The 15410-nt window shown below is 37.9% G+C and overlaps 1 protein-coding gene across 3 annotated transcripts in view; it reads left to right on the top strand.

The window, feature by feature from the left end:
• dacha (dachshund a) overlaps positions 1-15410 on the top strand; it is a 396346-nt gene that overhangs the window by 280334 nt on the left and 100602 nt on the right. For 2 of the 3 annotated variants that reach the window (XM_063060634.1, XM_063060635.1), the window contains 2 exons: positions 4546-4718; positions 11967-12102. In XM_063060634.1, the coding sequence (XP_062916704.1) occupies positions 4546-4718; positions 11967-12102 (309 nt within the window). Of the gene's footprint in view, positions 1-4545; positions 4719-11891; positions 12103-15410 lie in introns of all 3 variants that reach the window. The other variant, XM_063060633.1, reaches the window with a different exon arrangement.

Genomic DNA, 15410 nt, shown 5'->3' with positions numbered 1-15410 from the left:
AATTTCTGGGCATCAGGGAGTCACTATCAGTATGCCGGCGACTCCCGGAACTTCCGGGAGAGGTGGGATGTCTGAATGAGGGAAGCCCAGACTTAAATGAACCATGTTGGAAAGTACGTAGACCTAAAAAAAAGTTCTGCAGCAACATTGTACCTTTATGAAATATACCCCAACACAAAAGGTGGATTAGAGGGCAAAGGAGAAATTAAAAGAAATATTACAGAGCAGCATGGTTTTTTCCTTCACATAGCAGCACATGTTGAATTGATTCTATACTAAGGGCATTTCAGTAAGATTAGACACAGTAGCTAGGCTCATATTATAAGTAGAACCAGCAGAGAAATCATTCTTGTAGCAGCCTCTTTGCAAGAACCACAACCACTGATGATAAAGCTTCACTTGCAGCAAAAGTCCCAAGGTATTTCTTGATCTGCTGGGTTGGGAGGATTTATAGCCAGTTATGAACACAGGAATCCTCATTCACAGCAATTAGTGTAACACTCATGTGGCTCCTTGGGAACTTTATACAACTCATCATGTCATCAATAAAATCTGTTACACTAAAGTACCATTTCATGCCTATTTGTAAACATTCTGTTTTAAGGATATCCAAATAAAATTTAACATTATGATTTATACTGTATATGACACACCCATATACACTTTCCTCCTATACTAAATATTACTGTGAGAGAAAAGAAATTCAATCTGGCCTTGCTGACACTTGAAAATATGGCTTGAATTGTAATGTTTCTCTTTTTGATCATGAACCATCAACTTGATATAGAAATATCTCTATTTTACTTGAGAAGAATCTCTTTCATCATGCCATTATCGGAGTGCTTAAGAATTAGAGGCGATCAAGGAATAGTTTGGGAGAAAATTTTGTAAAGGGGAGAAGAAAGGATCTCAGGTTGCGAAAGAAATGAGTAACAGTCTTCTTAAGTAATGGTAATAAAATTTCATATACACTAAAGTTAAAAAGAATGAAAATTTATGTCATCTATCAAATCTTTATATATCGGCCTGTTCTGATCTAATAACTAATGGTTGTGTTGTGGTTTAGGGATTTCCTCAATATCTTTGTTTTATTAGCCATCAAATTGTAATGTTTTTGCATGAACAATTTGATATTTATTGCCAGAATTGAACCCTTTAAAGCTTTTCCAGTAATTATTCAAATCTGCTGCAGCCAATCATACATGATGAAATAGTTATGACTATACATTGATGATGAATCAGTCCTTGCATATTGTCTATTGTCCATTCCTCTGTCAAATACTTTAACAAATACAGTTGAATTAGTACCTGGAACAGAAGCCTTTAATTGTAACTGTTTCCTCATTCATTAAGTTGGCCTGGTCCCATTAACAGTTAATATTTAGAATTTTCCCTCCTTATCAGGGATTGGTAACATCAAAGCAGCAGTAAACTGGGTTTACCAGGTTCATGATGTATTCACAACAGATTTTGATTGACTAAGGTGGTGATGCACAATGTCTGGGGCAGAGTGAGGCAATTTTAGATTATTCCAGGAATTGCATCAGATTAGGACCACTCATATAACCTCCTCTGACAGTTTACACTCTCTTTTTCATATTGGTATCAGATCAGATAGGAGATTGGATATGTTCTATGATGACTTGGAAAACAATCAATAGATTATTACGTTGGTCCATACTCTGTTACTAAGAGTATAATTAGCATGTGGAGGTTGAACTCTGGGTTGCATGGAGGTGGGGTCGCTCAATCGGAAACGTCAACTATTTATTCCTCTCCCTAGATGCCACCTGATCTGCTGAGTTTCTCCAGTATTTTATGTGTGTTACCGTGAATGTTTCAAATGTCTCTGATGTTTATACATCAAACAATTAATAAAATTGAAATCAGTAATCAAAACATGTAAACTTATTAAAACATAATTAAAATATTAACCAAAATTAAGTTGCCTTCTCTATTTCAAAGTCCTAGAATTCATTATGAAAGTGCCTGACAGTGCAACATCTAACTTCACACGAGATCGAATAGTGGAGTCCCAACCCATGACAATGGAGAATCTCTCAGCAGGACAGGCATCCAGCAGTGAATCAGACTCAGCATTCCAAATCTATCAGGTCCTCCAGCACTTGTGCATTTCAGTGTGCAAGCACAAATTGTGGACTTCAATTATTCAAAAGCCTAATGGAACCAACTGTAGAATTGGACAGCAATATCTGGCCCAATCAGTTTGCACATGAAAGGTTCATGAGGAAGAGTGTTATCGAGTGAGCATCTTTGAGTTCTGCATTCAAGATATTACAGAAAACTGTACAATATTATTTGAAGTGTTATGTTGCTTGCATTAAAAATTAAAGGGGACAAAACAAATAGGTCCACAACCGACCTATTTTTTGTGCAGACTGGTGCGAACAAATGTTGTATCATTGCATTATCTTGCCACAATAATGCATCTTCCCTCCAATAAGAAACCCAGAGTGAGTGGATCTGCAGTTCCAGTGGAAAATATTCAGACTGTGTCACCTCCACTCCAAAATCAAAGCGGCACAAACCTTCTTAATTAATCTGCAATACACAGACAACTCTTGCATTTCATAAACATCAAGAACAAACTTAAAATTATTTTGACTCATTCATTGAAGTGTACAAGGAAACAAAATTTATACTTCATATTTGCATAAACAAACATCTGTACTATATGTTTCCTCTAACAATAAAGGTTCAAGACAAAATCCTGGTAAATATGGATCTAGTCTCATATTAACAGATTCGCCTGTCAGTGAAGGCAATCAATCAGTGTAGCCTTCCCATAACTTTTTGTGGAAAAGAGTGTTTGGAAATCAAAGCCTCAAATCTGGTGCAGCTCATGATCTGTAAGACGGTACTAATCTCTGCCCTCCTATAAGCTTCTGAGATCTGGCTACCATGAAATCCCCAGATCAGAGTACAGGAAGGCGATAGAGTCTAGCAATATGATGTCATGACAACAACCTCTCCCTCAATATCAGCAAAACAAAAGAGCTGGTCATAGACTTCAGGAAGAGGTAGTGTTCAAGTTTATTTGTACCTCAACACATGACAATAATAAACCAGTTTAGCAAATTCAGTAGCAGGATAAGTAAACCAACACTCGTCTCCACTCCCAGGCCAACATCCATAATGTGCTCTTTAATTACATTATCACCTTTTGTCTATGTTTCTGTGAAGTAACAATGTGCCACTTTTATTTTGTTAAGGGAACTTCATAAGTGCTGGTTGCCACTGTTTGTCTCTGATGGCAAAATATATAATGTGCCAGTGTATGTATGAAAACGCTTGGGTGATATTTGAGTGTACTGGCAGAAAACCAAGTCTTGTCACAGTTTCATTTCCTACAAGAAGAATGCTCCCTTAGAGTTACTCATCTATATCATGCACTCTTGCAACGTTGGGAGCTGAATCAGTGTACTAGTAGTATTGGAAAAGAAATTGCTCTCAGTTGTTCATCAAATAAAATTACATTTCAAGCTATGGAGTGTGTTTGGCACCCTTTCTGTATCTCTCCAAGTGTGAAATGGTATTCATTTTATGGAGATCAAAGTGGTCTACTCTATCCACCAGATGTAATTTTGGACTTTAAATGATGTGTGATGCACAAACAACCCATGGTTGTTTGTATTCTAACCCTTTAATGTTTGTGCCTGGTACTTGAAGCCATCTCTTTAGGTGCCAGAGTTTTTTTTTATTTTGTACATGCTGAAAATTAAGAAGATGGCCATCATCCAACCTTCATGGGCAAGGTTCATTAACTGACATTATTAACCAACTGAGTCCATTTACAGAGCAACCACAGGTAAACCCTTCCCATGTCTTTGAATCTGGCTACCTGAACACAGTAGGAACTTTACAGCAGCTGGGTTAGAAACATATCTTCTGTGAGGAGAATAAAAAAAATAGGGTCACTAACAGTAAACTTTTCTGCTAGGTAGATCAGCCCCAGCATACAGGATGAGAGGCCACCTATAATTTTTATCCATTTCTAAAATATTTTCGGAAGTTGTTTTGGTACATCAAGTAGCATCCTCAGCAAGGTAATTGGTGCTGATGGTACTGAGGAAGTAAACCATATTGATGCATTTACTCACAAATTGGCAGATTATTGCATAAAATCAGTCATTCGTTATAGACTAAACACCTAACACTGAATCTATTTCAAAAACATATATTTGATATCATTGTAGGCAGTAGGTGTAAAGGACTAGTGAGAAGTAGTGATCATACTGTATATTATGGCATCATTAACAGTTGCTCTCAGAATCTTCAGTTATTCAATACCAGTTAGAAGGCAATCAATCAAAATGATACTCCTCATCTAACCATCAATAGTTCTGCTAAAAACCTCTAATAAAAATTTGTTAATGCATCCTTGCTGAATCCATTTCAGTAAGTGTTAAAACAGAGATACGATAATTGAACACAGCAACAGATATATAACAAGTGAAACTGGTCATATTAAAACAGAAAAGAAAGACATTACAATTTCTTTTTCTGTTTCTTTTAATATCAAAGGGCTGGAGTTGCCATTCATGATGATGCCCCACCCCCTCATACCCGTCAGCCTACCTCCTGCATCGGTTACCATGGCAATGAGCCAGATGAGTCACCTCAGCACCATAGCTAACATGGCAGTGGCAGCCCAAATGCACAGTCCCTTATCCAGAGCAGGAGCTTCTGTTATCAAGGTAAGACTGAAAGCACTGCACTCTCCACTTAATAATGACTGGTAATCATTTTTCTTCCATGATCAATGCCAAAACTGTTGAATGTTTTATTTCCAAAAGGCTGTTTCTAATCCAGATGTGGCCTGACATTATTTGAGCTTAATAGGAATGAATACACAAGGTTAAAATAACAAAAAGAAAGCACCTTGTATTGACGGTTTTACAGCAGCTTGGTCTGTGATTTAGTCTGTAAACTTGATTTTAAATCCAGATGTATTAACTAAAAATATACAACATAGCTACAAAAACAACTGCTGGACCTTCTTTAAAAGGAGCAGCCACCAAATGCTAATAATATTTTATGTCTGATAAATGAATGCAACTGTATTAAATGGTAAACAGTTAAATCTTTGAGATGACAAGTTCTTGTTCTTTCCTCAATAATAGTAAAGGTGGAGACGGACGTGATGGAAAAAGAAAGACAGAAACTGTTGGATAAGCTTCAGAAGGCTGATAGAAATTAATAATTCTTTTACACTGTTTTAAAAGTCCACCTTGCACATTAGATGCATTTGATCTAATTGAGAATAGACAGTAATACAGTTGTCTCTGCAATTTGACAGCAAGGCTGCAGGGAATTGTGAAAAGTGGTATGGGTAAAGGTGTCCTTTCTAATCTAACATGAGGTCCACCAACATTCTAAGAAAAATATGCATAAATACTGTCATGTAAATGCCTCAAGGCCATTCTTTAATATCCTTACTATGGAGCACCAAAAGGTTAAAGGTGGCTAACCATTGCAGTTACTTGTCATTTGGTCTAGCCAAACAGTGTCGCTGCCAATGTCGCCGTGTACAGCAGTTAATTTCCATGGCAAAAGATAGTCGCTCCCTTTCCACAGACAATAATGCAGTTGCCTGATTGTTCTCTTGCATTATATTGGTTCAAAAGCAAAAAAAATACAAACAGTCTTTTCTAGAAGAGTTGTTAGCATTTAATGGTTTCCACCATTTTTGACCGTATGTTTTCTTTTGATAGTGTTACCTGTGACTGGGAGGACATATGGGTGGCTCATTCTTGGTCCTCTCACCAACTTGGTATTTCCACCAGTGGGCATGAAGAAGCATCCAATTTTCCATCCATTTTATGCCAAATTTCATATTACCAAAAAGCATATTCAGTATATTATACAGCATGCTAAATGGGAGCTGAATAGCAGTATACCACACCAGGAAGACTGTGTGCAAACAAAGTACAACAAATCAAACATAAGCATATGAATTTTACCTTCATGGTACATTGTAATGCTGTAGAAATTTCCATTCACTAAGTAAAGCTGATTAAAATAAAAAGTGATGTGACAGCTGACATCTGCCAAATAATTGCCGGCAATAGCTTGAGAGCTCTCTGTTTTTAAAACTGGATATACTTATTTAGTTTAAATTCATCGAAAGTATGACATGAAATCACACTATTCAATACATTTCCCAGTATTGAAAATACTTCCTGCAGAGACAGGGGATAATGGTGCAAATCTTTGGAGATTAGCTTTGTTTAGAACCAAAAGGATAACCTTCATAAACCTGTCAGAACTGGTATTAGCTGCTTTGATGGTTGAAAATATATAAAAATAAAACCACAACCATCTGCATTCATATGATCTTTTTGTCCAAAATTGTAATTGGGCGAGATTTGTCTTTAAGGTAGATCTGGGAAAAGAAACTCTACATTGCTAGGAGCCCTATGGAAACAAAAAGAATTGTCTTTTTTTCAGTCAGATGATCTTGAGGCCTTCCGTTGGTTGGGTCGACCATGGATGTTGCATCACAGCTGTCTACATGACACATAAGCCAGGGCAGTACGATTCGGAGAGCAAGCTGTGGTCCATGTAGCAGGCTCCCCATCTCCACACATCTGATGAATCCAAAGGAACGACAGAGAAGGTTACAGTTTGGCACCAGTGGCATTGCAGAAGTTGCCAGTCAACATTGAACTCAACATAGGATTGTCTTAGGGACTCCAGCTCCAGATTTTTCCTTGGGGTGTACTCCCGAAGACTTCCCCATGAGTGGGTATAGCCGCAAAGCAATGGAGATTTTAGTTCCTTCTCCTAGATGAGCTGCCAACCATGGCTGATAAGCCCCACCTGCCCGAAGTGACTGGTTTTAAGGAGCCAGTAACCTGCCTTTGCCCCTTTTTCTGTCTGTAGAAACAGTTCTGCTGGGCTAAGTAGCTAAGCCACATGTAAAGACCAGGAGCTGGAGATGGTTGTCAGAGGCTATTTGAGACACACACTATTAAGAGCATTTAATAGGTAGTAGAAGCTTATCTCTTCTACTACCCCTGACTTTAACAACCTTGAGCCCCAGACTATCTATTAGACAACCTCAGACAATCTATCTTTAAGTCTAAGGCTAGTCTTCCCGCTGTTGGACAATTAAATTTCACTTGATTTAGGGCCGAGCAAACTTCTGATATTCCAGCGAGATATTCTTCTCTCAACATCACAGAATTAAATAAATCAGTCAAATATCCTGGTTTTGCTTTGTAGGATGGTGCTGACTTAGAATGGATGCTACAATAAATTTTAAATATAATTCACTGTGTAAAGTACTTAACAAGATTAGGACCCATTATGTGAATGCAAATAATGTAGTACCAATATCTAAACACCATAAGCACTATAACTATGTACTTTAGTTGCTTATCCTTGCCAGAGAAAATAGATTGGAATAAATAGACTTGACAAATTTTCTCTCTGTGCAGACTGATACTTTCAAGTGCTCACACATGTATGATTACTTTCATCGTTAAGCTTTCAGTGCTTGGTTTAATGTCATACCATTAGTCACTTGATTTATTTAGCAAATGATATAGTTACTTATCAGATTTAAAACAGGCTTCCACAGGATAGTGGTTACCTAATGAGGCGATACTTGTAAGGCTTGAGTAACAAAATGCATATTGACTCATTAGTTCACTGACTGATAATAGGTTTGTTTAGTTACATGCTTAAGCATAATTCCTAAACTAGTCATGCCTTAAAATAACAAGGCACTAAAATGGTTGCCTAGTCTGATATTTAAATGGTCTCCAGGGGCACTATGTTTCATTGCATGAAACAAAGCCCCACTTCATTTATGTTTTAGGAATTGAATTTAGAAGTTAAATTCTGTTTCTGTCAAATTTCTCCTTTTTTGTTTTCTCCAAACAGAAGGCACTTGAATGAAATTTGTTTTTTATGATAATTTATCACCTGTTGTAGTAATTGATTGAAAATGTCTCAATGGTGTCCAACTGCAGTGGGGAGTTTACAACAGGGTTTGATTTTTCCTCATCACTAGAATAGCTCAATCATGACACTGGGCAGTGTTTCCCCTCCAAACCACTTATGCTTTTCAAAAACTTTAAAACTGCCAGCATAGCAGCATTGTCCATTTTGAGCCTTAATCATCCTCTGGCAAAAGCAGCTGAATCAATGGGACAATATTTTGCATGGATTTGTATCAGCTTGGCTTGATTAGCAGTACTCATCATCAAGACAATTTGGATTTAAGCCTCAGTGCAGATTTTGAGAATAAAATTTTGACCAACTCTCCAGTGTCACATCAGGGAAATATTCTGTTGTAGGCCCTATCTGCTTTTTCAGTGGCTCAGTTGGATGTTTCAGTCACTGCTGAGAGTAAAACAGGGACGTGTCCCAGTGGACTAGCCAGTAATACGCTCTCAACTGTCACAAACATATTTAACTTGTCATCCGTTGGAGTGCCTTTAGTGGATTTATTTGTGTGTAAGGAAAATTCTGCCAACTTTCTATCCATAAAAATCTGCTGTGAATGAAACCACTTTAATTGTGATCAATTCGATAGGACACCCTTGTCAATGCAAGAATTTTAAAACACAGATTAGATGTTCACCTAGATTTGGAGACAACTATAATACACACTAGACACTGTTTTTAACTAAGCAACTTTTGGAAAAGGGAAATCATTAGATAAATTATAATAAAGCTGCAGCTAATTTAATAGGTTCAATAGGTACATTTAATGTCAGAGAAATGTATACAATATACATCCTGAAATTTTTTTCTTCACAAACACCCACGAAAAAAGAGGAGTGCCCCAAAGAATGAATGACAGTTAAATGTTAGAACCCCAAAGCCCCTCACCCAGCTTCCTCCCCCCCATGCACAAGCAGCAGCAAGGCAATGACCCCCCCAATCAGCAAAAAAGCATCAGCCCCCCCCCCCACCGAGCACTGCAGCATGCAGCAAAGCATCAATAAAGACACAGACTTGCAGTACCCCGAAGACTACTCGTTCACTCGGTAACTCGACATACCAAAGTGATGTCCCCGTTTCACAGCGAGAGGGGAGACATAACAAACAACTGGCTGATTTATGATGTTAAAAGTCTGTGCGTCGCTTTTTCCGAGCTCTGCGCCCAGAGAGCTCATGTCTCTGGACACACAGCCAGTAGCAAAGCCGCTGCTCCCAGTGTTCCGTGTTCTCCCATGATGACGCAATCGAGGGAACCAGCCTTGAATCAGCCTGTCTCCAGAGCCATGAAAATCTGGCACTCTGAAGGTGCATTCGTCTTCCAGGCCACGTTCTTGGGATATCAAAAAGCGGCTGGTCGTGAGGCTTTGAGAGCAGGTCCCATTCCCATAAAGAACGGAAGTCAGAGTGCAGATCAGGTTCTTCAAAGGGACCTTGAAAATGAAAAAAAGAGATATCAAAGTTAGAAATAGAGCTGATTCCGAAGATGCAAGCAGAGGAGCCGCCGTTTAGCGCCATTCACCCTGGCCCCAGAGTAACTAGATTTTATGGAGGAATCAAGGATAGAAATTCAAAAAGGCAAAATGTTGGATTCTTTGCTTAGCTTAAGACACTCCACTGATTTAAAAATCATGTTAGTTCTATAGTCTGCTGCCACTTTAAGAATATGGATGTTAGTAGTTTTGACAGTTATATCGCTGGAAGGTGGAACTCTATCTGAGATTAGCACCTGCTCACTGTCCAAATAGTTTATTAAAACAACCCCACTGACTAATGCAATTTATTTTATGCCCACTCAGGATATTTCTGGCAAATAACCTAGTCAGTTCAAGTCTGGTAAACACAGGCCTATTTCCTGTAAGGTTCAAAAGGGTCATTCTGAAAACCTCACTCCTTTTATTGGCTGTGCACTTTCTGTGCTGGAACTTCTTCAGTCAATATCATGCACTGAGTTAAATGTAGAATGAATACAGGTTTAATTTAGATTTTTCAAAAATAATGGGATTTATTTTCACTTTTTTATTTAACCCAAAATTGATTTCTGAATCTTCTGACAATGTAACTATGAACATTGCTCTTCTAGATTAGAAGAGCTCAGCTGGGTGCTTTAAAGAATTTGCTGGTGTGTTCAGGGGAGTCATGCAAAACTGAACTAGAACATTCTCTCACTGAGAAATAAATTTTAACATTCTTGCAGTGTTTGTTTTTCTTCCCCCTCTTTACCTGTTAATCCTTGTCCAGCCAAAAGCTTTCCTTGGATTTGGGAAAACCCTCCTAAAAACCTTCTTGCACTCCCTGAAAACTCATATTGGACAGGACATGTGAATATTCAATTTCTCGCAACAGCTTTTTCTGTTTTTTTTCTTCCTGGAATTTCTCTCTCTCATTTCTTCTCATCACCACAAATATCATGCAAAATGCACTTTCGTCCTCCGTATAAGATCCCAAATTCTGGTATTGTTCTAAAATCTCAAAATGATCCTTACCTTCATGCATTTCCCTTCCTCCTACATTAATTTTGCTTTTAGTTCCGATTTTGGGTCACTTACCTGCCCTTTTCATCTTTCGAACCTTTGTACCACTGTATTCGGAAGTCCTTCTCTTCAACTCATAAAGTTAACAAGTTGCCTTGTTTTATCTTCGTATTCATGTAGCTATTCTATATATTTTAAAATTTAATGGGCTAAATATTTTTACTTTACAATAACCTTTATGCGAGCTTTATCTATTACACCATGGACTATATTTTGAAATGATTGATTTATGTTTGGTAGAGAAATTGCTCAGAGGCTTGTTGTTCACTCATTCAGAATGCAGAAAATGATTCAGCCATTCTGTCTATAATAAAGTCATAGCAGACCCCCATTGTATGTCATCACTTCAATACATCAATTACGTCTGGCTATCTTACAGAAGCAGCTTTGTGTTAATTTTTATTTGCATTACAGTGCAATTTACTGAACAAAATCTTTTCCTTTCAAACAATGTTTATTTTTTTTTAATTAAATAAGAGACTCAGAGGTTAATTTTGAGAGAAATAGAGGTCCACCAACATTCAGAGTGTCCGTATAATACAATCGATTTCTATATTTGTGTCAGCCTTCCCTCCCACCACCCCAAATCTGAGTCCCCAATAATTCCTTTCAACTGTTCTTCAGCTATTTGAGTGGATGAAAATTGGATGCTTGAGAATACTCCATTTTTGTAATGGTCTGATACCATGATGGTATCCACCAAACAGGGTCATTGAAACTGCAGAACTTTAACCTTTGGAGGGATCAGTCTTTGAACAAAATATGAGCCTGCTGGACACATATTGATCTTCTTGGGGGGGGAGGCGGGGAGGATCCAACAGGATCTCCAGTTCACCATTCCTATTTTTTATATCACGATAAACTTTGTTTTTACCAGCTTAAGTATTCCATTTGACCTTAGACATGTAGAGTACAATACAGGCTGTGTAAGTACAGGTTTAATCATGCTAGAAACCAGCTGGCACAGATCAGAAAATATGGGAGGTAGAACTGGTTTACTGAATAAAACTGATTGCAGTTCTATAAACAAATATGTGTAACTCAAAAAATTGAACCATTAAAATGTTAAGTTTTATTTTGAAGAATAAATTATTTTTATTACCTGTATTTCATAATATTGCATCTACATGGGAACTACTCTTATTTTTGAGTTTGTTTTACAACAAATAAGATTTAAATGTAAGTAGAAAACAGATTGATTTTCAGATATTAACAACTATTAATGTTAAAGTGGATTTTTGCTGTTATTGATTATACCCATATTGGTTCAGAAATTTATAGAAATGTAGAACTTTAATGTTTTCATCATAAATAGTAAAAAGATATTAAGTATTTACAAACCCAAATGAATAATGAAAATTAACCTTGTATTTCGGAATGTAGGGAATGCCACTACAAGCCAGTAAAGGTTACACTCATCTACTTGGACAACCTCTTGAATTTTTGTTCTGCCACCAGGAGCGGGTTCATAATAGCCCATCCCCAGAACCATCCCTTGAAGATAATCAACGGCCTGGGAGTCACCCATCTTCACACCAGAGCAGCAGTGTATCTAGCTCGCCATCCCAACATGACATTGCCTCTGACAGGATATGTAAGCAAGTTTCTTTTGTTGTTAAACATTCAGAATTATTATACACTGCCCAGTAATTCCAGCTCTTACTTGATTCATTTAATTATCTCTGAGATTTGACCCCCGGTGTAAAATGCAGGTTGTGCAACCTAACTTAAATAAACGGATTATTGCAGAGTTGCACAGATTTATTTTCCTCTCTATTCTTATATTGGTGTTGGCATATGCAATGCTATTAAATTAGATAGGAAACTTTGTTTGTTAAATTCCAGAAATAACCTAGCCTGAGATAGTGTTGGTCACCTTGAATTTCCTATTTTGAGGCTGCAAGATTATTTTGTTCATTTAACATGTTTACACTGAATGCCATTGGCAGGTTGCCATGATTATCAATGGGTAGATGACTACAGAGAACTGGAATGAATAAAAGTGGTGTCAATATTCCTAAGCTTATAATTAGCAATTTAATATTGAGTGGATTTACAAAAAAAAAGTCAACATTTTCAGAAGCTGAATATTTTCCAGACTCCACAAATCAATCAAAAACAATTACGCACCTACAAACTTCCATAGATTTCCCATGTCATTGAGACTGTAATTCAAATATTTGTAATTGTGACTCTTCTAATGACAGTATTTGGAAAGTGATGTATGTAAAGGTTTCTATGGAAACTACAAAGTAAGCACATTGTACCAATTTCATAACATTGAAAATCTATATTGATCTTGGCTATGGACACAGTTATCCTCTCTGTTTTTTTGGTTTCAACATTGACCCTGTCTAAGATCCTGTGCCCATAGTTCTGATGTGGTTAGCTTATGTATACTTGTCACTATTACAAGCAATCTGGGCGCTTAGGCGCTTAAAAAAATATCTTATTTGCTAATTTACTTTTATTTCTCTCAGTAACGTCATTTATGATGATCAACATAATGAATTTAAACAAATTTTAATTTATTGGCAAATTCACTGTAACATGATCAAATTTATCAGTGTTAGTGATAAATTTATATTAATGTTATCATTTAGTTTAATACTAAAAGCTTCAGCCTCTCCAAAATTCTGTATTTTGGACAATATTTTTGTAGGGTTGTGATTGAGCCAGTTATTCTTTGTGCAGCCTCAGCATCTATTACTTTTAATGTTTCAGGACATATTGCTATTGCATAGCCAACTAATTTGATAGCTCGCTTCTGTAGCTTCCTGTTGCATACATTCTAAATATAATTTTGAAAAATAAGTGCAAGAAGGTCACGTTAAGTTATTTTATAAATGTGTATGATATTGGTATGGGCGGAAGTAGTGGGGAAATGAATCACCATGACAAAACTGTACATGCATTGTTACCTAAGCTTGATATAGTTTCAAAAGGTCTACTTAGCTGTGGATATGTACAGTCGATGGAGGAGGTGCAAAAGGAAAACTGAGCAAATGGGTTAAGGGAGAGTGCAAATAATAGCTAGTTTGTTAGAAAAGTAGAGGGAGAAAACAGTTAGTTCAAAATTAAACCAAGACGCTCTCCAATAGAAATTGGAGGAGAATAAGAAGGAAATAACTTGAGGACATAGAGCCTTAAGCTTTCTCACTAACTGCTTTGGGCAGCAGAACATATAGAACATAGAACATAGAATAGTACAGCACAGTACAAACTCTGCTTAGGCCACACTTGGAGTACCGTGTCCATTTCTGGTCGCCTCACTATAGGAAGGATGTGGATGCATTGGAAAGGGTATGAATGGTAATAGAGATCTATAGGTTAGGAAAGTGGAATTGAGAAATATCAGTGGGCTGGACAGGTAGTTCATGTGGGAAGAGGTAACAATAGCAACAGGAATAAAAAGTAGAGGCCCCAGGAGTGAGATCATGATGGGGAAGATTAAAGAAACACATTGTGCAATAATCTCACAACTTGTAGTCTTTGAAGGCCTTGTCTTAATAATAGACTGTTATCTTTGAATCAGAAGGATGTAACTTTAAACTGTTATCTGCATACTGAAGCACATGTACTATAATTACACTAAGATCTGTGGCATTCAAGTCTGGTGATCCAAGACTATACAAAAAGGCCAGGTACAACTAATGGAGGGCTATCTCAAACACAAAGGGACAATTCCAATCGAGGGTAGAGGTGGAATTGGATGCACATCAACTCTGGCAGGGTTTACAGGCTATTACTTCCTACAAAGTAATATGTAACATCATGAATGTCAGTGATGCTTCGCTCCCAGATAAGCTGAAGCCTTTTATGCACACTTTGAAAGGGAGAATAGAACTGGAGGATCCCCACAGCAGCTGGTGACCTTGTGATCCCTGTCTCGGAGGCTGATAGCAGATTGTCTTTCAAGAGGGTGAACACTTGCATGGCGACTGTCCCTGATTGGGTACCTGGTAGGGTTCTGAAAACCTGCGCCAACCAACTGGCAGGTGTGTTCAAAGACATTTCAATCTCTCATTTTTACAGTCAGAAATTCCCATCTGCTTCAAAAGGGCAGCAGTCATACCAGAGCCCAAGAAGAGTAGGTTGAGCTGCCTCAATAACTATCGTTCAGTAGCACTCACATCTACAGTGATGAAGTGCTTTGAGAGGTTGGTGATGGCTAAAATCAACTCCTTCCTCAGCAAGGGCTTGGACTTACTGCAATCTGTCTATCGGCACAATAGGTGTACAGCAGATGCAATGTTACTGACTCTTCACGCGGCCTTGGATCACCTGGACGATACTAACACTACTGTCAGGCTGCTGTTATTAACCACAGCTCAGCACTTAACACAATCATTCCTACAGGTCTGATCAAAAAGCTCCAAAACCTGGGTATCTGTACCTCCCCCTGCGACTGGATCCTCAGCTTCCTCACTGGAAGACCGTAGTCTGTGTGGATCAGAAATGACAACTGCACTTCATTGTTAATCAACACTGACACACCTCAGGGGTGTGTACTTAGTCCACTGCTCTACTCTCTCTATATCCACGACTGTGTGGCTAGGCACAGCTCAAATACCGTCTATAAATTTGTTGATGGCACATCCATTGCTGGCAGAATTTTAGATGATCTCGAGAAGGTGCACAGGAATTAGATATCTCAGCCAGCTGGGTGGTGTTGCAACAAGCTTGCACTCAAGATCAGTAAGACCAGAGAACTGATTGTAGAATTCAGAAAGGGTAAGATGAGGGAACACATACCAGTCCTCATATAGGGACCAGAGCGGAAAGGGAGAGCAATTTCAAGTTCCTGGGTGTCAGCATCTCTGAGGATCAATCCTATGCTCAACAGTTACAAAGAAGGCATGGCAGTGGCTATATCTCATTAGGAGTTTGAGGAGATTTGGT

The sequence above is a fragment of the Mobula hypostoma genome, chromosome 10 (genome assembly GCF_963921235.1).
Source record: "Mobula hypostoma chromosome 10, sMobHyp1.1, whole genome shotgun sequence".
NCBI lineage: Eukaryota > Metazoa > Chordata > Chondrichthyes > Myliobatiformes > Myliobatidae > Mobula > Mobula hypostoma.
Note: the sequence above shows the minus strand (reverse complement) of the source record. Positions and strands in the feature narration are given on the sequence as shown.